Below are 22,431 nucleotides of genomic sequence, written 5' to 3'. Positions count from 1 at the left end.
CAACCGCCTCTGTACCACTAGTCCCCGGCATCCCACGCCTAGCACCGAGCGCTGGGCCCCTGGGACAGCCCCTCAAACTTCCGTGGAATAGAGAAGCTTCTAAAATGTTTGGTTTTCAAAAGGCTTCTTTAGCTGCAACAAAAATAACATCTTTCACCTTCATCTTGCTATACTGAAAAGCATGTCACCTTAAAAATAAGATACCTTCTTAGCTTCACTAAAAATGATAAAAAGATATTTTACCTATCCCAATCCATATGATTCACAGAGAGAAAGAAAGTTAGTAAGTATAATGCAGACAAGGGGCATCGGCAGAGAACATATTTCTCTACCCCGGCTGGCTTCTCGCCCTCCAGGGTTCGCCAGGGTCTCCATGTGTATTGCGCAGCACTCAGGAACACAAATATGACTGTTCTTTTGGAACCGAACAGAACAACGGTTTGCCAAAGCACATCAGAGAAGACGCAGCATGGTTCCCTGGAACAGTCTTGAGCAGCATAAGCACAAGCAGAGGCCGGCTCCCATCTTGGCTAGTCAGGCAAGGGGACTTTCTATGTTTGGCTCATGGTGTTTTACAACAAATGACGCTGCTCCAAAACTGCGTCTTCCTCCTCCCCCGCCATGCCACGCTTGTAGCGATGGAAAGCCAGCATCTTCCAGTTTCAGTACTCCATTAGGAATGCCGACAAAGCCTACTCCCTTACCACATCCTCATCGCAACACCTGCAGCACAGCCAGGGCTGAAATGGACTGGTCTGTAGGAAAAATGGATTTTAGAAAACACTCTTAAGATAAAAATTTCGCTGGATTAATTCACTTCGGCAATTACTGCCTGGATGGCATTTCAATTTGAATATTAGTCCGCATAAATCTATTCTTTCCACTCTGAATGGATTATATTGTTGGAAAATACTACAAACACGTCCTGAAAGGTAGAACTGGCCAGCCAACGCCGTGGTCAAATTTATGCCATGAACGTTACCGTAATTGACTTTAACCACTATCACATTCAGCAAATGCTGACTGACCCTCAGAACTCTGGGGACAGATCATTTCATCACATTTGTTGTATGTAGAGAAATCTTTTCAAGTCCAACATTTCAAAATCCCCCCGAGCCCAGAGAGATGTGAACAGTATCCTCAGAGCACAGAACAAAGTAGGGGCTTAATAAGCATCTGCTGAATGGAGGAGTGGCTGAATCACGGCATGTAATAAATGGAGAAAAATGAACAAAAAAGGAAAACTAGTTCCCCAACTGCTCAGGAATCATATTTCACAGTCGTTTGGTTTTTTCTTTTTAAATCTGAAATCCCTCACGTGCTTGTGGCTTAGTCACACACGTCTGGGATAAAGATGCTGATGTCCTGTTGACAGACATGTTAAGCATGATAAAAACTAAATATGGATGAATAAACAGCAAAGATGATATGGATCTGGATCCCACTAAACAGCTCAAACCTGAAACACAGACCTGAAAACTGGGAGAAGCAAACTAGAAAAGGCACACGAGTTCTACTGAAGTTGATCTGGGATGCTGTAGGAGAGGAAGATGGGAGAAAAGGCGCCTTCTACCCAAGATCTCAGTGATCCAGCACGCTGTATCTAGGAAGCCTGACTCAGGATCTGCTCTGTCAAACATGCACGCGCATGGCCCGCTGCTTTTCACGTGCAGTCTACAGCCCGTCAGAGAGAGGTGGAGAAAGCAAGGCCGAGCTGGAACTGGAGAGCGGGCCTCCAGCTGAGAGATGGTCACTGCAGAAGCAGGCTTCCTGCTGAGCCAAGGAGAGCTCTGAAGGCACTGGCAAGCACCACACTGGATTGTCCCACACAACTGCTTCTTTCTACAAGTAGAGGTTTTAGAATTTAAAGAAAGTTGATTTGAAAACAAAAAACCAATAAGCTGATGAGTTAATCCTGCCCTAGAAGTGTCCCAAGGCAATGACCAAGCTCCTTTGTTTTAGAACTCTAGAGATGACAAATTCAGGAACAATGCGTATACTAATTAATGCTTTTTTCCAGTGCTAAAGATGGGAGAGCCAACCCAGTGACTTCTGGCCAAAGCATGTCCCGCAGACAGCCCCTTCACCATGCAGGGCCCAGGGCGAGGGCGGAGAGTACCCATGGCCCTTTCTCAGCCCTGCCACCTGCCCTTTTGGCCACATCAACACTTCTTAACAGTCCACTGGCAGGGAAATAAAAAGGAGAGAGAGAGGAGATCAAAGAGCTTATTCAAGAGTTAGTTTTAGTAACTAACAAAAGGCTGACCTTAAATCAACCTACAAATACGTTAATGAGCATGTCTACCAGTTGCTGTAAAAAAATCATCAACTGTGTATGAAGCACGATCCCTGTCCTTAGGGAACATCAAGATGGAAAGGAAGTAACAACATTTTTAATAAAACATCAGAAGAAAGTTAAAGAGAGTGTATGACTAACTGCCAAACAACCATCAGAGGGGCAGGTTTAGGTTCAAGATGGGGCCACATGATTGCTGTGTATGTGTTCTTCCTACTCTACAGGCACACTTCCCCCTCCTGGGGGGCCAGGGGTCCACAGGGTGAAATCCCTCAGGTGAGAACTTCAGTTGGCACAAGGTCAGTGCTATCACTGTCCCTGCCCCCGTGCCCACGGACATCACCCACCACACTGCTCTCTTCCCCGAGCCTGGTCACAGCCCCTTTGATGTCAGCCCTCTCAAGACACTCCTCTCGCCCTCAGGAACGGCTGTGCTCTCTAAATGACCACATGAGACCTCCCTCCAAGGCCCTCAGTACCTCTGGTTTGCTGTCCACCACATCCACCTCCAGGTTGGCTTCTGCTTGAAGGATCTTCTGCTTCGCTTGCTCCACTGCAGAGCTGAGCTTTTGGATGTAGGACTGCAGCTCCTCCGGGGAGTCCATGTTCAGCTCTATGAGAGCTTTGTGAAACTGATCCATCTGGCCATCCTCTAGAAGTTCCTGAAACCAGAGCAGTCAGAATTCATCCCCAAAGGCATCAGTGCAATCGCAAACAGGGAGGAGAGAGAAGTAGCTAAGTCTAACAGAGAAAAACTACACAGCTCCCTAGCCTGCCCCTCCACAAAATCACACCTCCACCAGTTACGCACCGCCGACCTGCTCCCCTGCCGTCTCTAGGCTGCCATCGTACCGTGGTTTCTGCACCACCTGATCAGGCAACACTAATCTATGGTGACAGACTTCAGAAACGTTGTCACCTTTCGGAGGAAGAGATGTGAAAGTCACTAAGAGGAGACTGAGGGCGGCTCTGGGGATGCTGGGGATGCTCTATTTCTTGATCTGGATGGCGGATACACAGCGGGTTTCACGTTGTGAAAATCCATCAAGCTACACACTTAAGATTTGTGCACTTTGCAGCACTTAAGTTAGGAAGTTAAAAATAAAATAAAGGAGACTATAAGGCCAAAACAAATCAATAAAGCCAGAGCCCACAGCTCTTGCAGAAATACCTGCTGTTATACCATTCTCAATACTGATGATCCCCCCAGACTCCTTCTTGACCCCAAGGGTGACCTAGACGGTCAATGCATCTCACGGTTGAGGAAGAACATACAGGAAGAAACTTTTCTGGGACTGCCCTGTTGAGTCAGGCTGGGGCCCCATCCCGGGACCTGCTCTGACCTGCACGTAGAGCAGTCTGTCCAGCCGCTCCTGATCGAGCTGCAGCTTCTCCTCGCGCCGACGGGCGTTGAGCTCCTGCAGCCGCCGCAGTTGCTGCTGCCGCCTCTCCTGCTTCTCCTCGGAGGTCAGAGTGCTGCCGAGGAGCTTGCTGGAAAATGGGAGCTGCATCTTGTGGACGTTGTTTTCATAATAATCAGGGCACCGCCATTTCTGCAGTTCTTCCAAGAAATAATTTTGGAAGTTATGAAACGGAAACCCCATGAGCACAGAAATTAGATGGTCAATAGCAGGGTTCCAGATCTGGGTAGATGGAGAACGCACACTCCACCCGGTCTCTGATCAATCACCCAGTCAACGAAATGCAGCTATAAAACCTGGACACCAAGACACAGACCTCTTCTGAAAGAACTGCTAAATAAAGAGCTTCAGACAGAAACACACCAGAAGGAAATCTGGAACGTCGGGAATGAAGGAAGAGCAACAGAAATGATGGAAATCTGGTTAAACGTAATAGACCAACCTCCTCTTAAGTTCTTTAAAATGTTTGACAATTGAAAGTAAAAACCATAACAATGTCTGATGGGTTTCCAACGTAAGTAGATGTGATTCCTAAGACAACTCCAACATAAAGGAGGAAGGATAAGGGAGCCTCCGGAACGCGAAGATCCCCACACTCCACTTGCGCAGGAGAAAGTAAAAGAGCGAGCAGCAGACTGCAGCAGACTTCTAAGGAGACTGTGAAGGTCTGTGTACTGGAATCTCTGGAGCAACCACTAAAACCATCACACAGAAAGGGACAGGAAAAGACAACAGATAAATTAAAATGGAACACCAAAAGGAAATTTTAAATGTTCAAATAACCCAAAAGAGGGCGAGAGGGAAACAGCAACAACAAAGAGAAGGAACAAGAGAGAACAAATAACAAAATGGTGGCCCTAAAGCCAAACATATGACTAATTAAATTAATTTTAAATGGTCTTAACATACCAATTAAAAGAAGGAGACTGACAGAATGAATTAAAAAAAAAAGTCCAAAGCCCCAACTATTAAGAAATTCCCTTTGAATACAATGATAGAGGTAGATTAAAAATGAAAGGCTGGAAAGACCTACCACGCAAGCACCAATCAAGGGGGAGAGGCTTCATTAATGTCCATGCAGACTTCAAAGCAAACTGCACAAGATGAAAAGGGACGCTAGAGAATGACAAAAGGTCAGTTTGCCAAGAAGACATAAGACGCCTAAATACGTACCTAACAAAAGAGCTTCAAATACTTGAAAGCGAAAACTGACAGAAATGAAAGGAGAAATAGGAAAATTCGCAATTATCCCTCAAGACTTCAACACTGTTCATAATCAGCAGAGCTAGCGGACGTAGAATGAACAGGGCATAGAGCTGAGCACCACCATCAGCCAAAGGGGCCTAAGTGACATCACAGAACGCTCCGCCCAACAACAGCGGAGCACACATTCTTTTCAAGTGTATATGGAACATTCGCCAAAGCAGTGTAAACCGGGGTCATAAAACAAACCTTCACAAGTTTAACTGATATCAGACAAAGGAAGTTCTTTGACCATAATGGAACTAAACTAGAAATAAGTCACAGAAAGATAACAGGAAAATCTCCAAACACTTGAATATAAAACCACACATTTCTTGGGTTGGCCCTTGGCCTAGTGGTTAAGTTCAGCATGCTTGGTTTCAATGGCCCAGGTTTGGTTCCCAGGCATGGACCTACACCACTTGCCAGCCATGCTGTGGCAGCAACCCACATATAAAATAGAGGAACATTGGCACAGATGTTAGCTCAGGGACAATCTTCCTCAGAATCTCCTCCCGCACCAAAAAACAAAACAAAAAAGGGGAAAACAACACATTTCTAAATAATCAATGTCTCAAAAAAGAAGTCTTGAGGGAAATCATAAAATATTTGAACTCAATAAAAATGAAAATATAACACCAAAACCTGTGGAATGTAGATTTCACAGCATTAAATGCTTATATTAAAAATAAGAATGGTCGGGGCTGGCCCCGTGGCCGAGTGGTTAAGTTCGCGCGCTCCGCTGCAGGTGGCCCAGTGTTTCGTTGGTTCGAATCCTGGGCACGGACATGGCACTGCTCATCAAACCACGCTGAGGCAGCGTCCCACATACCACAACTAGAAGAACCCACAACGAAGAATATACAACTATGTACCCGGGGCCTTTGGGGAGAAAAAGGAAAAAATAAAATCTTTAAAAAAAAAAAATTAAAAAAATAAGAATGGTCTCATAATAGTCTAAGCTTCTATCTTAAGAAACTAGAAAAAAAGAGGAAAATAAACCTAAAGTAGAAGGAAGGAAATAATAAAAAGAAGAAAACAATGAGATTACCTGTCTATTAAAGAAACTAAATTCATAGTTAAAAGCTTTCAGAAAAAGAAATCCCCAGGTTCAAATGGGTCCACTAGATCAAACATTTAAGAAAATAATATCAATTATTTACACAATCTCTTCCAGAAGGTTCAAGAAGAGGGAACACTTTCCAGCTCAATTAACAAGACCACTATCACCCTGATACCAAAAGCAGACAGACAATACAAGAAAACTACAGATAATATCCCTCATGAATATAGATCAAAAAACCCCATAAAATATTACCAAATTGAATCCAACAACATATAAAAAAACATACACATGAACAAGTAGGGTTTACCACCCAAAAATCAAGGCTAGCTCACTATTCACAAAGTAATCATTATAATCTCCCATATGAACAGTCCAACACAGAAACACTGTAGGATCACACCAATTGAAGAAAAAGCATTTCACAAAATTCAAAATACACTCACAATAAAAATGCTCAGCAAAACCAGGAACAGAAGGGAATTTCCTCAACTTGATAAAGGGCAGCTGCAAAAACCTCCAGCTAACATCATATACTTAATAGTGTAAGATTAAATGCTTCCCCCCACCACCCCAAGATCAGGAACTGGGAACAAAGCAAGGATGCTCACTCTTACCACTCTATTCAACACTGTACTGGAAGTCTGAGCCAGTGAAATAAGGCAAGAAAAAGAAATAGAAGGCAAACAGATTGGAAAGGAAGAAATAAAACTGTCTCTATGTCTACACAGAAGTTCCCAAGGAATCTAAAAAAACTAGAACTAATAAGTTTAGCAAGGTCACAGGATACAAGATCAATATGTAAAAATTGATTGCATTTCTATACACCAGCAATGAGTAAGTGGAAACCGAAATGAAAAAAACAAAGAAAGAAATACTTAGGCATAAGTCTAACAGAACATGTATTAAATCTATATGCTGAAAACTACAAAATGCTGATGAAAGAAATCAATAAAGACCTAGATAAATGGAAAGACACACTATGTTCATGGATTGGAACACTTAACATAGCAAAAAATGTCAGTTCTCCCCAATCTAGATTTAGTATTATATCTGGATTTATATTTAGAATATTGTTTTATAGCCAATCTTATCTATAGATTTAACGTACTTTCAATCGAAATCCCAAGAGAACTTTTTTGTAAGATATGGACAAGCTGATCCTAACATTTATACTGAAAGGACAAGGAATCAGAACAGCCAAAACAATTTGGAAAAAGAACCTACACATGTAATTTATCAGTTTATTGAATAGTTTGTTAAGAAAGTATATATCAAAAGGGGAAGGGGATGCTAAAAAGTAATTAACAGTAAAAAATTGAGCAAAAGAGTCATCCTGGGAACAATTTAAAGACTACCCCAAAGGAAGACAACATCCAAAAGCTGCAAGCAAACATCCTCTTCATTACCTTCCACGTAATCCTCAGCTATGTAGCTGTGCTCATGCAGGATCTCCTCCATGCGGCTGAGAGTGATGGCTGCCAGGTGCCCAGGATACTTCAGCTGGAGGAGACGCTGGAGGTAGCCAGCTGCTTGGCTTCCTCCCAGATTGATGCGTTTGCAGTTTTTAGCATCTAACCTACAACCAAGGAATGGAAAACAGCATTGAAATTTTTGGCAACATGGATAAGAGACTATGGAGCATCTTGGGGGGATAAAGGATAATTTAATGTAGATGAACAAGGAAGAAACAGACCAGCTAGGGGAACATAAAACCTTACAGCAGGAAGGGACTTTCAAGTCCCCTGGTCCCATCTCTTACCCAGTGCAGGAATTCCTAGTCCACATCCAGACAGACACATGGCGATCTAATTTCTAACGAGAGTCTCAGAAGGAAACAATGTTCAATGGGAAGAACATGCACTCTGAAGTCAGACCCTTATGTGACTCACCATGCATTTCTCAAACTGTAGTCCTGGGACCAAGAATTCTAGAATTAGCTGGGGGAGTTGTTAAACATGCTAATTCCCAGGACTCATTTGCTCTGGGGTGGGCCTGGAAATCTTCATTTTAACAAGCTTTCCAGGAAACTCTAGTGTAGGCCAGATTTTGAGAACCTCACTCCTAGACACTCGACTTCTACTGACACAAACACACTAAGTAACCACACACATAGTGGCTTGCTGTAATCTAAGAGTAGCAGGTCCCTTTCACATGCACTGAAGGGGAAGAAAACCAATGTAACCTTACATCTTAATGTAAGAAAGTCAGTAAAGAATTAGGAACTTGCTGTGTATATTGAAATATCACTGCTATATCACACCTCACCAGCAGATGCCAGCACAGAACAGGATATGCTCCTATCTGATCATTTCTTAGCCTTCATGTAAAATAATTTCTTCTCAATATAAAAATAACATAATGTTATTATTATTTTTTTTTTTTGGTGAGGAAGATTGGCCCTGAGCTAACATCTGTTGCCAACTTCCTCTTTTTGCTTGAGGAAGACTGTCGCTGAGCTAACATCCATGCCCATCTTCCTCTATTTTGTATGTGGGATGCTGCTACAGCCTGGCTTGATGAGCAGTGTGCAGGTCCACATCTGGATCCAAGCCTGCAAACCCTGGGCCACCGAAGCGGAGCGCACGACCTTAACCACTGCGCCACCAGGCCAGCCCCAGACATACTGTTATTTTTAATTTCTGCATATTCTATTTACATAAAACAGAAAACTGCACATCAGGAGTGTCTGGTAATGTCTAAGAATTAATTTTTTCTTCATAAATTTTTGTAGAAACTTCAAGAGAAATTACCACTATGGGTCTCAATAAATTCAATGTCATTTATTTTGACTTAAACACTCAGACTGCTTTACAGTTTAAAAAGTGCCATCACCCACATTGTCTCATTTCATCCTCAGGGTAACCCTGAGAAATCGCTTCTTGTCAATTTTACATGTTAGGAAACTAAGTGAAGAGGTTAAGCACCTCATCCTTAGCAGGGCCGCAAACCCAGGCACTCAACTCCAAAACCGGGGCTCCTTTCCCTACTTACACACCCTCCTTACGCAGTGAGAAAGCTTCTCAGGAGAGCACAGTGCTGGTCTAGTCTTTCTTTTTTCTTTTTTGAGGAAGATTAGCCCTGAGCTAACTGCTGCCAATCCTCCTCTTTTTCCTGAGGAAGCCTGGCCCTGAGCTAACATCCGTGCCCATCTTCCTCTACTTTATATGTGGGATGCCTACCACAGCATGGCTTGCCAAGCGGTGCCATGTCCGCACCTGGGATCTGAACTGGCGAACCCCAGGCCACAGAAGCAGAACGTGCGAACTTAACCGCTGTGCCATAGGGCCGGCCCCTGGCCTAGTCTCTTATGAGACAACAAAAGCCCAACTATAAAATCAGAACAGATTTTAAACACGACAGAAATTACCTTCACTTTACATTCAACTCAGAAATATTTAATAACTACCTATTATGTGCCAAGCACTTTTATCTGAAAAGAAAGGTCTAAATGATCATGATTAAAGAGCTTTAAATAAAAAAATAATCTCTTAATAAAAAAGTGATTCCAGAACCTTGAGGGTATTATGCCAAATGAAGTCAGACAGAGAAAGACAAACACGACATGATTTTACTCATATGTGGAAGATAAACACACACATAAATAAGGAGAACAGATCGGTGGTTACCAGTAGAGAAGGGGTTGGGGGAGGGTGAAAGGAGTAAAGAGGCACATGTGTATGGTGACAGATAGAAACTAGACTATTGGCAGTGAACATGATGCAGTCTATACAGAAAGTGAAATAGAATAATGTACACCTGACATTTGCACAATGTTGTAAGTCATTATCTCTTCAATAAAATAATGTTTTTTTAAAAAGTGACTTCAGAACACAAAGATGATCTAAATTAAACTTAATCAAATAATTTACTCAAAACATTTTTATTGAGCACCTACCACCAGCAGGTAGTATTAGCTATCTTACCATAAATCAGAAGCATAGAATTCTAGAATTATGGATCTGGACCTCAGAGACCATCTACCCCAACTCAGTCCAGGAGGTTACAAAGGATAGAAGGTGAAGTGACCTGCCAGAGTCACACAGTAAGGTGGGTCAGAGCTCAGCCCAGAGGCCACTGCGTGGTCCAGTCCTTGCTCCTTCCACTCCACATCTAAAGCAAGCACCCAATAAATGTTTCCTGAATGCTTCTCAAAACAGCACTCAAACACCGTAAGTGAAACTCACCTCCCTTCTAAGATGGGTAAAATGTGTGTACACTGGTACCCAGATGAAATGATGAGGCCACTGGAAGTCAAGTTCTTTGGCTTATTGTGGTAGAAGCTGAAGAGGCTGTCTATTCCGTAGGCAACCTTAGGAATCCCGTAGCACTCAAAAAGAAGCTCGGACATCATTTGTCGGGAATACAGGGGGTTGCACACGGCTTCTGTCAAAACTATGGGATGATCAACACAGCCCTACTTTGAAAGAAAAGAGTAAATGGGTGGTGATAAAAGAATACTCTTTTTAAAGCATAAAAGAAACCAAAATCCTTACTGCAAAGGCTGAATTCGCTTTTGGTCTCCAATCAAAAAGCTGATCAGAAACAACCCTAAAACATTCAGCTCATCTACTGGAAGTTGTTCTGGAAAATATGAAAGTGGGTCGATCGAAGGCTATGAAGTCAAGCCCATACAAAGTGTCAGCATATCACACTGGCTCCATCTTCGAACACCTCCAGAATCTGCCTGCCTCTTACCACATGCTCCCATCCCCACCTCACCTAAGTCACTGTCACCCCTCACCTAACAGCAAGAGCCTCCTAACTAGTCTCCCTATTGCTACCCTGTGACACACACCAGTCTGTTCTCCATTCAGCAGCTATGGCGATCCTTCTGAAACATGTTACATCCCTTCTCTGTTCAACACCCTGCAATGGCTCCCCATTTCGCTCAGAGTAAAAGCCGTGAGGCATGTGACTTGCCCCCTCACTACCTCTCTGACTTCCTCTTCCACTCACCACTCTTCCCCTCACTCTGGCAGCCCTCAATTAAGATTAGGGCACACTCCTGCCTCAGGGCCTTTTCAGTGGCTGTTCCCTCTCTCTGGAATACTATTCCCTCAGTCAGTCATATGCCTTGCTCCCTCAGTCATCTCCTTTGTTCTTGCTCATACATCATCTTCTCCCAAAGTCCTACCCTGATCATCTTACAAAAAAATGTAACCCTCTCCTCTCCTTCTATCATGACATAGAATCTACTACTTAATTCTATTGTTTATTGTCTGCCTTTTCATACTAGAATGTGTTTCCATACCAGCTCCATAAGTACAGGAAAAGATTTACTTCTTTGGTGAGGAAGATTGTCGCTGAGCTAACATCTGTGCCCATCTTTCTCTATTTTGTATGTGGGATGCTGCCACAGCATGGCTTGATGAGCGTGCAGGTAGGTCTGCGCCAGGGATCTGAACCCCCCAACCCGGGAGGCCCATGCAGTGTGCGTGAACGTAACCACTTGGCCACGGGGCCAGCCCCATAAGTACAGGAAATTTTGTGTCACATTCACGAATGTATTCCAAATGCCTAGAAAAGTGCCTGACACGGAGTAGGTGCTCAATACACATTTGTCAATAAGTGAAATTATATAACAAACACGCACAATATGTCCGAATGTGTGCTCCAAGAGAAAAGGGGCGTTGTTTTGTTCGCTGCTATACCCTAAGCCCCTAGCACAGGGCTTACACACGTTAGGCACTAAATATTTGATCGACTGAATGAATGAATGACTAAATAACAATCAGAGCTCCCGGATTGACTATTCTCCCTTGGAGAGCGGAGTGAGCGGAGACACGACCTGACCCCTCCCCTCCCGCCCAACCCACCCGCCCTTCACCTGCGAGGAGACACCCAGGTGCTGGAAACTGTAGTCAAGCAGCAGCTCCTGCAGCTCCAGGTTGACCGGCACGTTGCGGTCGAAGGGCGAGCGCAGCATCCAGCGCAGCGGCTCCAGGCTGCCCAGCGCGTTGCCCACCTGCGGGCCCGCCCCTCCGCGAGCCCCGCCCCGCCCGCGGGCGCACACGGCGCGAAACTGCAGGCGCGGCTCGGGGCCCGGGTCTGGCCCGGGGCACGCCCAGCCGGCACGGGCCTGGAACGACCCATTGTCCAGCACCAGCGGCACCGGCAGTGGTCCGTGTGCCACAGGGCCCGCCTCCAGCACCGGATCCGGCGCGGCGCGGACGTCGCGGAACGGGAACACGTTAGCTGCCGGCCCGGCCACACTGGCCGCCGCCATTTTGGAGCGCGCGCGGTGGCCCCGCCCCTCGCCGCAGCGTCCGCCCAGACGGCAAGAAGCCCCGCCCCTCGCCGCGGCGCCCGCCCAGACGGCAAAAAGCCCCGCCCCGACGCGTTCCAGGGGGGCGCTCCAAGCCTCCTCCCCTCGCTAAGTACCGCCAGCCAATCCACCTGACTCGCCCCTCGTGGCCCAGGCCGCCTTGGGGACCACTAGGCCCTGGCTATCTTGGCCGCGAAGTCTTCCCCCTGCTTAACCTGGCCCTCAACACCTGATCTGACCACGCCCCTTCTCTCCAGCCGGGACGCCGGGCGAGTAAGCCCCGCCCTGAATGCGTAGTACCCTCAAGCCCCACCCCTCCCTGGGCTCTAGAGCCGGGCACTGCGCTCAGCGGAGCCCCGCCTTCTCGCCTGGCCACGCCCTATTTCCGGGTAACTCACCTTCAGCCGCCCTTGGCTCCGCCTCCACGTGGATACGTCGCTCTTACCCTTGCTGTCAAGCAAACTCTGGGGTGCTAACAGTGCTCAATTTATTGACTAGGGAGCTCGCTACGCAGGCGTGCTGACTTTGTGAAAATTCATCAAGCTGTCTGCTTATGATTTGTGCACTTTTTTGTATGCATGTTATATTTTATAATACAATATAAAGTTTAAAAAATATATATGTTTATTAACTTCCGCAGACTGTGCCCTCTCACTGAGACTTCAAACGCCAAGAAAAGGACTGCTAATTGTTCCTCAATATGTATATTCTTTCTTCCTTTTAGTGGTATAACTCCCACGTATGGTCTTCTAGCTTGACGTGATCATGTGACTAAGTTCTGGCCAATGGGGATAGGAATGGAGGTGATGTGACACCCTCTCTCCCAGTTTTAGCTCTAAAAGGATTGGGCATGCTCTCCCCTGCCCATTTCCCCCTTTCCCCTAACTAAGGGGAGAACAAGAATTAGAGCAGCTGCCTTGACTCTACCCGCCCAGCTCTGGAACACTTTGAAAGATAAAAGCAAATTAATTATAAAAGGTAGCTCTAAATAAACATCCTTAGCAAGAGATGAGACCCCAAACCTTTAGGAACTTCTGTGAACACTTCCAGGCCAGACTGGGAGCCCCCTAGTGGTAAAATCAGATTAAAAGTGTTGCTTTCCTACACAAGCCCGTTGTCTCAGACATCGGAAGGTAGCCATCATTAAGCTGAGAAAGCAGGGACAAAGAATACAGACACCAGTAAATACTAGTGAATGTAAGTTTAAGAACTATATCTATGTGTATTAACATGGAAAAATCTCCCAAGATATATTTTTAAAAGATGTAAGTGAAGGCATTACAGTGTATAATGAACTCCCTTTAAGAAAGTGGGAGGGGACGAATATATGTTTTTGCTTGTATTTTCATGCAGATAGACAAGAAACTAATATAACGGTTTACCCCTAAAGAGAGGGGTTGAAGTGGGTGGGTCAGATGTCGGAGATATTTTCACTGCATGCCTTTTCATACTTTTGTTTTTTCAACCATGTGAATGTATTATCTTTTGAGGAAAAAATAAGCTCTATGTATAGGTGAGGTAGATTGGATTATTGTTGTCAGTTCTTCACTCCTTTGTTATAGGATTATACATCCAGACCATCTTCTGTGTAACTTTGTAGGCCCTCTCACTGTAGACAGTGATATCGGGCTTGGTCATGTGATTTGCTTTTAGCCAATGGACAATTAACCAAATGAGATCTGAGCCGAGGCTTTAAATGTGCTTTGTGGTTTAGACCACGCTCTTGCACTCCTGCTGTTAGTCATGAGAAGAACATGCCCCGAGTCTAAAGAGGATGAGAGGACACATGGAGCAAACCCAAACCCAAACTGTGGCCCGGAGCCAAGTCCATCTGACCTGCAACCTACAGTTGAACTGCCCCACCGACCCGTGAGCAAGAAAACTGTTTGTTCTTGTAATCCACTGAAATTCCGCAGTTGCTGTGCAGCATTATTGCAGGAGAAAACTCACTAATAGACTAGAAAAATGCTGTCCCGTGGTGTTTTCTGCCTTGATAGAAATTTTCTACAATCTGCAATATCTTATGCAGTAGCCACTAACCACATGTGGCCATTGAGCACTTGCAATGTAAGTAGTGCAAATGAGGAACTGAATTTTTAGTTTTATTTAATTTTAATTTATCCTTCATTTAAATAACCATATGTAGCTAGTAGCTATTCTGTTGGATAATGTAGTACCAGACAAATTCTATGGCTGTGATTATTTGCCCATGGAAATTACTAGAAGAAAATAGATCAGAAGCCCACTGTATCTGTTTCCTAGTTCTGCCGTAGCAAAGTACCACAAACTAGAATGGCTGAAAACAACAGAAATTTATCTTCTCATAGTCCTAGATGCTAGAAGTCAAAAATCAAGGGTCAGCAATTCCATGCTCTCTCTGAAGGCTCTCGGGGAGAGTCTGTTCCCTGCCTTTCTCTTAGCTTCTGGTGTTGCCAGCAATCCTTGGCTTTTAGACACATCACTCCATTCTCTGCCTCCATTGTCAAGTGGCAGTCTCCCTGTGTGTGTGTCCCTCTGTATCTCTTTTCTTATAAGGACACTAGTCATATTGGATTAAGGACCCACCCTATGTCAGTATGACCTCATCCTTACTAATTACATCTGTATATCTGCAACAACCCTATTTCCAAATAAGATCACATGTGAGAGAATCATATTGCCAAGAAAACACAAGCCTGGACTCCAAAATTCTGTATGTATTTGGCCCCTGACATAACCCTAGGATCCCAAACCTGCACCAAGAGGAAGCTGGGTGTGAAAGCTGTGCAGCCCCGAACAGGGGATACCCTCCAAGATACTCAGGAGGGTAATGGATAAGAGGGACCACTCAAAGGGCAAAGCCAAGAGCCGATGAGAAGAATGGACAAGGGAGCTCTCCCCAGAAAGGAGAAGCAGAGAGCTCTGAGAAATTACTCCATTGCCAAGACAGAGAATCCATAAGTTCCTGCCCAGCACAATTTGAACATTGCTATAAACCAGTGACTGCTGTGTGGGGAGCTTTAAAAAGTACTGATGCCCAGGTCCCACCCTGAGATTCTGATTTCATCATATGGGGTGAGGCCTGGGCATGGGGAGCCTTAGAATCTCCCCACAGGATTCTATTAGAAAGCAAAGTCGAGAATCGGCGCTTCAGGGCCTTGGAACTCCAAGTGTGCTTTGCAGCCCAGCAGCCTCGGCATCACCAGGGAACTTGTTAGAAAGGCAGACTCTCCAACCCCACTGAGACCTAGTGATTCAGGAAATTGCATTTTAACAAAATCCCCAGGTGATTCACAGCATGGACCAGGTCCTCTTCCCAGCTCTGATTTTTATGTAAGAAGGAAGTACAATTTCTATTTTGTTTAAGCCACTCGCACGTTGGTCTCTGTCCTAACACACACAGATTTAGGTGATCAGGTGATGCACACACTTTTGTTCCTGAGGGAGTCTGCATGGCAGGACCCAAGTCAATGGAGCCATCAGAAAACTGTTCCAAGGAAACCATGTGCCACCCAGTCAGCCTGGCATGGCCAGGATGATGTGACGGGGACCAGCATCAAATTGAGCTATTGAGCTGTTGAGCTGTGACTCATGGTGGCTGACCAAAGCCTTGTGCTCAGCCTGGCTCAGGGTTCCTTGGGCCAACTGCCAGGGAAAAGGAAGAGATATCATGTAGCCAAGGAGACAAGCATCAGATTCAGGCCAGAGGCAAAGAATTTAGCACAGGGTCTCCAGATTCTGCCAGCCCACTGATAGGATCACTGGACATAGGGCATGCTGTGGCCTTTTAGTAATGTTGCTGACACAGCCTGAGATGGTCTGCCCTACACCATCTGCCTCTAGAATCCTACTCATTCTTCAAGACCCAGATCAAGTGTCACCTTGGTCTTCCTTCACTGGGGGACAGAGCAGAGTGTCCCATAAGGTGCTTGCCAAGGGGCAGGTTCCCTTCACCACAGGTGAGTGAGAGCCTTGGTTAGTGAGAATGTGGTGGGTAAGTTAGCGCTGTGTCCTCCACTCAGCCCTCGGGATAAGGCATTTGCTCCAGCTGAGATCCCTGCTAAAATGACAAAGCCCAAAAGAGAAAAATAGGTAATAGGGTCTGGGAGATTAGCAGCCCTTTCAAGAATTTCACAAGGGCTCAGGCAGCTTCTAGATTTGTGGCTCCTTCCCCTGACACATGTCCTCCATCCCTTAGATTTATCTGGTCTTGGGAAAAGAGAGTTCAGTCCAGATCAACACTTTAGTTGAGGGTCCTCTTGATCCTCAACTAAAATCGGGAGTCCCTTGAGCTTGAGATTTGGGCCAAAGGACATTGTTCTCATTTAATCTCCAAGACCCACCCCAAGGTCCCTGTAGCAGATCCCGTTGGAGCTCTGCCTATATTCTCCTAGATACTCCCAGGGCCCATGCACACCGCCTCACTGGCTTCTCACTGTAAGCACCTGCAGCTCGCTGTTTGAGGGCTGTCTCTGGCTGCAGGAGCATGCTGGGGTTGGCACAGGGCAGCCTGGAAATGCTGGGGAGTTGCTCCCGTGATCATCCCTCCACCCATAACTGATGGAAATGTAGGGATAAATATCCCAGCTTTCTTGCCCCTCAGGTGCCTCCCAGAGGTCTCAGAGGGATTAAGCTCCAATTACCCACAGGAGCTTACCTGTCCACAAAGTTCCCTTAGTTGGCTTGCCTTCTTCTTTTCCCTTCCCTTCCCTCTCTCACTTCTCCACTGTGCTCCAGGTGCTTCCTGCTGTCAGTTTCCATGTGAACTACTTGCATTCAAATCTTTATATCAGGGTCTATTGCTGGGGAAACTCAGCCTAAGGTGGGCTCCTTCCAGTCCTCACTTTCATTGACCTGCTCTTCAGCTTCCTCTCACTTCAGCTTCCCTTGGTCTGCCTTACCTGCTTGTGTTCTTGGACTCCTCCTCTTTATACATCCTTCTTTAGAGTGGAGGTTCCATCAGAAATTTCCCAGTCCTCATCTCACTTTTCTTTGAAAAGCTATTCTAGGTATGCTTCTACTCCACACTCAGATTTAGAGACAAAAAGATACCCAGTCTCTATGCCTGGCTTGAGTTAAGATGCTATTTGTCCAGAAAAAGGAAACAAGTTCTCACTTCCTGCTTCTTGAAACCTGTTCTTCTTCCTCAATTCCAGGATATCGTTATCTTTATTCTTCTCCTACCTCTCTGACATTCTTTATCAGTCTTGACCCCTCCTCCTTTTCCTTCCCCTCCTTTGCCTGACCTTGAAATATTGCTATTCCCCAAGGTCCTTGGCCCAGCGTTCTTCTTATTTTTGGCCATTCCTCTGGGTGACCTCATGCTTTCTTGTGACTTCAATACTATTTATGTATTGATGGTGTTCTTGAAAATACATTAATTTATTCATTTACTTATTGAACAAAATATATTGAGTGCATTCTGTGTGTCAGGTCCTGTGTTAGATAGTGGAGATACAGTAGGGAGAACATAGACAATGTCCCTGCTCTCGTGGAGTTTACTATCCTTAAAGATTGTTGCCATGGACCCATTTATCTTTACTTCTTTTCTTCCTTTCACCCACTGATCTACCCATGGATCCTTCTTTTCATCCATTCATTATCCACTGATCCATTCATCTATATATCCATTCTTTCCTTCATCCCCTGATCCACCTGTTCATTGGCTCATCCATTTAATCATTGATCATCAAAGCATGTACCCACTGACCCATCCATCTATTCGTTCATCCATCCACCCATTGACCTAACCTTTTCTGTATTAGTGATCCCAAACCAATGGCCCATCAGGAACTTAAAAGAATCTGAATCTAGGGGTGGAGGTGGGAACAAGCTCCCCATTTGATTCTGATTCACCTAGCCTGGCACCTGTCTAAGGATATGTATTTGGGGACCACGGTACTAAATTATAAGCACTGTGAATACAGGAGCTGTCTTAGTTCAGCTTTCCTGAAAAGCAGACCCTGAGACAAGGACTCAGGTACAGTTAATTTATTTAGGAGGTGATCCCAGGAGGTACAACTGAGGAAGCAGGGAAAGAGAGACAAGAAAGAGGAAAAAAGCAAAATAAAAGGTGCTTTGATGAGTTTGTGGACATGAGGTTGAAGCCTGTTGAAGGCTCTCTGAGATACCTTGTGGAATAGGCCTAAATAATCCCCTCACAGGACAGGAGAAATGCACTTATTGCTGATTGACTGAGTGTTGGGAGGTGTTAACTCCACAACAATCCCGAGTTGTGCTCCCAAGGTGTCCTAGAAAGCGCTCAGGCAGAGGAGAAGAGAGAGAGATGCAGGCACTGATCGTGGTTCACTCTCAGGTGAACTCAGGTGCATCTAAGGACATAGGGTGGCGCATTGACCGCTACCACAGAGGCCATGTCTGTCTTCTTTACTGCTGCGTCCTCAGGGCTTAGAACAGCCCTTAGTCTACTGTGGGGCCTATAGTGGGTGCTTAATAAATATTTGATAAAGAAATCCTGAGTACCTGCCAGAACTTGTGCCAGCTACCAGGTAATACCAATAATTCCTTTGCACTCTCCCTTTGGGCTATACCTCCTCCCCCAGCCTAGACACATCCCCTCTGCAGCATCCTCAATCTCTTTACCCTGTTTCCATCCCACTCCCAGAGGGTTGCTGGGAGCTGCTGGAAGTGTAAAGCTCCCCCCACCCCCCTATATGGCTAGACCCTCTACACTGCTGGATCGTCCTGCTGGGTATTTCCCTGCCCAAAGGCTTCTCCTCACCTGGTCCACACAATGGGCAGAGGTGGCACCCACAGCATCACTGTGGAATCACTTATAGCCAGATTCTTGAAAAGACTTAATCCAAACCTTTAGGGAGTAGCACTTATCTCCCAAACCCTACTTCACACCCAGGCGTTGGATTAGCATGAACCAAGCGAGGTATTTGATTAGAGAGCAAAATTTAAGGGGGTGCAAAACAATTCAATAAATAAGATAAGATTTCATGGAATATTTTAAAAAATCAAAATTCAAAAGTGAACTAGGGTGTTCAAAATAACATGATGAACAAAGTAATAAAATTTGGAGTAAGGACAAGATTGGTATTGCTGAGATTTCCTTTTGCCTCAGACACAATACAGCTGAGCATCACACTGCTCCTAGTCATGTGCTCTCTGAATGTCGCTGTAACGGATCCTGCATGCCTAAGTATTTGGGAGGGAAATATACTGATGTCTGCAACTTTGAAATGCATTTTTTTTTAAATGTGGATTCTTGAATGGATGGATGGATAAATATGGGATAGATAATCCAGCATCATAAAACGTTAGTTGTTCAGTCTAGGTGGTGGGTGTATGGGTGTTCAGTGTAGAATTCTTTCACCTTTATTTATGTTTGAAATTTTTCATAATGTTAAAGGGGAAAAATAAAAAGCAGTGGGAAGGACACCCAAGGCTTGTTCCTGGGATCAAAGCCCTGAATCTCTGGATGTCCAGGCTTGTGTTCCCCACTACACCCTCACTGGCTGTAAGAGCGGAGTCTTTCAGCCCGCATGTCCCTTCCTTGACTGAAGCCTCTCTCTGGCCCTTGTCCTTGAGATCGTCCCTCCCCACCACTAGAAAAGCCTGGATCCTCTCCGCTTCCTGACTGGTCCCCATGGATCCTGTTTGGCTCCCTTCCTCCCTGCAACGTCCTTAAGTGGGGAACTTAGTCTCTAGGGTAGGACATATCATTTAACAAAACATGTCCAATAATATAACATCCTTCTACGTTTTGGGGAAAAAACAATCAAAAGCCCACTTTTGAAATATGGAGGACCTGAAAATAAAGCACTACAGATAAGCAATAATTAACTGGGTAGGGCAGGGGGTTGGGGATGGAAGGGATGCAAGAAGTATTTAGGAACCTGGGATGTGCACGAAAGAGTTTACCCAAATTCGCAAGATGGAAACCTTCTTTGGGGGCCCGGCAGCTTGAGCTCTCACCGCTGGGGGGGCGAGGCAGGACAGTCTTGGGACCCATGGCCGCGACTCCTAGGTTCCTCCTGGGGACAAGGGTCTCGGTGGTTCTGGCCGGCGTCCCAAGGCACTGGGCTGGGTATACCAGTGCACAGCTGCTGCAGATGCTGGAGGGGATAGTTTATCAGACTCCGCAGTAAGCACTGAAGGGAACTGATGGGAACCCTGGAGGCCTGAGGAGGAGTCCCCTCTCCTCCTCAATTTGACCCCCAAATGAACCTTGCGGAGCCTATCGGCTTTTTCTGACTCGGACAGTGAGCTCACCGTGGATCTCAGGAGAGTTTAGAAGTTTTTCCTTTCAACTTCTACCCATGCACTTTGGGGTTGCGGTAGTGGTGGTGCAGAGATGTGTCCCATCTACTCTTGCTCCTTATTTCTCCTGGCAGCCTAGATGCGAGTCTGGGGAGGGGTGTCCTAATGACGATCGATCGTGCAGGGTTTCCCGTGGTGGTCTAGGAGGCTGGATCTCCCATACTGCCACCCTCAGGACCCACGGCTGGGGATCCGGGCTCCTGCAAGCTGAGCACAAAGCCAGGAGCCAGGACACAGTGGAGCAGCTCCAGGCAAGTCTGCGTAGGTGGCAGCCACTGTTTGGAGCCTGCCTGGTGTCTCATCTGTCCTTTTAAAGACGGGAAGGACGGAGTTGGTGCAGCATGACGCTCCCACCTTCCCTTCCACTGCACAAGTCCGGGCTTTTTCTGAGGGCTGCAGACCATGCTCTAACTCAGAGCGCACCCCAGGGTCGGTTGACCCACAGTGGGAGGCGGGGCAGGAGAGGAGGAACTGTTAGTTCCCCAATGATGGGAGACATCAGAGAGCGCATGGGGACTGGGGACTGAGGATCCTCCGGTCAGCTCCGGATCCTGAATGCGCAGCACTTGTGACAAAGGGGGATTAGGCGGATGACAACAGACATCTCTAATGGCCGTTTAAATCACTAGAGCTTCAGGCAGCCGAGGGGACGGGCTCTTATTCCCCTTCTGCTCTCACTCCTGTTTGGTGGCTGCAGAACCAGTGTGGTGGGAGGTCACTTGTGTCGCAGTCACACCCTCACGGATGATCTGCACACACACGCACACGCACATTCATCAGGGTTCTCACAAGATACAGGTTCAGCCTACCCCTGAGCCCACATGCATAACTTCACATAGGCGCTCTGGCGCTCTTGCTCTCTCTCGCGCGCACACAGGTCGCAGCAAGTAGGGAGAAATGGACACCGTACTTAGGCATTCTCCCGGTTCTTTCCCTTGCACCGATAGTACGTGCAGAAAGCGTTCCAAACGAGGCCTCCGTGTTCATGATGGGGACCAAGAACCTCCCGCGTGGCTTCTCTGGCAGTGAGAGAGGACCCTGGGAACTGCCCTGCCTTCCCTCCCTCCCGGATCCCTGTCTGGAAAGTCTGACCACGACCCTTTCCAACCATCCCCAGGACTGGAGCTCCTGGAGGCAATGCAAGTGCTGCCCCTGGAGTTGGATCTGCACAAAAAAGGACCGGATCCTGTGGGTAACTCAGGCAAACACATTCTCAAACAGGCTGCTCAAGAAAAGTGGAGACTGGGACCCAAATGACTGCGGCTTTTGATTCTAAACAGTCAGATCTCTTGGCTGTGGCTGTGTATGCCCCAGCTTGCACTTGAGGGGTGTCTCCAGTGTAAGAGATGCCGGCGAGGTCAGTTGGCGCCTGGCCCTGGGGTCCCCAGGAATTACACAACCCTCTGCCGACTTCCTTGATAGCTCTCTTCCCAGTGAGCAGTCCATGTGGATTTCTGTGTCCTTGTTTATTGCCTGTCTCTCCTCCACTAGACTAGAAGCTCCAGGAGAATGGGGCTGAGGTTGTTGCTGCCAGCACCCAGCGCAGTCCCAGCTCTGATGGGCTGTCTTTAAACATTTGTTGAACAAAAGGTGTAGGACTTTTGTCTATAAAAGCTATTTTTTGCTTCCTTTTTTTAGCATTGGAGGGCGAGAGCGCTCATCGAATTCCCAGATGGATCCAACCCCGGCGAGAGATTCGAAGCAAGCCTTGTCCTGGTGGCTGGGGGTGCTGAGGACACACGGAACCACTCAGCGCACGACATGCTCCTTCCCCTGCATCCCGCAAACACCTGGAGAACCTCCTCTTGGTGGAGACCATCCTACTCTCGCTCGAGCTCTCCTGGGATCCTATAACTACAGCCGCTCCTCCACC

The 22,431-nt window shown here is 46.3% G+C and overlaps 1 protein-coding gene across 1 annotated transcript in view; it reads right to left on the bottom strand.

The window, feature by feature from the left end:
- Positions 1–12,257, bottom strand: part of ACTR5 (actin related protein 5) — a 23,961-nt gene extending 11,704 nt beyond the window's left edge. The window contains exons 1-5 of the mRNA XM_046680042.1: positions 11,853–12,257; positions 10,210–10,439; positions 7,432–7,601; positions 3,640–3,857; positions 2,776–2,958 (exon numbers count right to left, since the gene is read on the bottom strand). Of these exons, the coding sequence (XP_046535998.1) occupies positions 2,776–2,958; positions 3,640–3,857; positions 7,432–7,601; positions 10,210–10,439; positions 11,853–12,251 (1,200 nt within the window). The 5' untranslated portion in view covers positions 12,252–12,257. The remainder of the gene's footprint in view (positions 1–2,775; positions 2,959–3,639; positions 3,858–7,431; positions 7,602–10,209; positions 10,440–11,852) is intronic.
- Positions 12,258–22,431: the final 10,174 nt, after the last annotated feature.

The sequence above is a fragment of the Equus quagga genome, chromosome 12 (genome assembly GCF_021613505.1).
Source record: "Equus quagga isolate Etosha38 chromosome 12, UCLA_HA_Equagga_1.0, whole genome shotgun sequence".
Lineage (NCBI taxonomy): Eukaryota > Metazoa > Chordata > Mammalia > Perissodactyla > Equidae > Equus > Equus quagga.
This window is presented reverse-complemented; position numbering and strand designations above follow the sequence as displayed.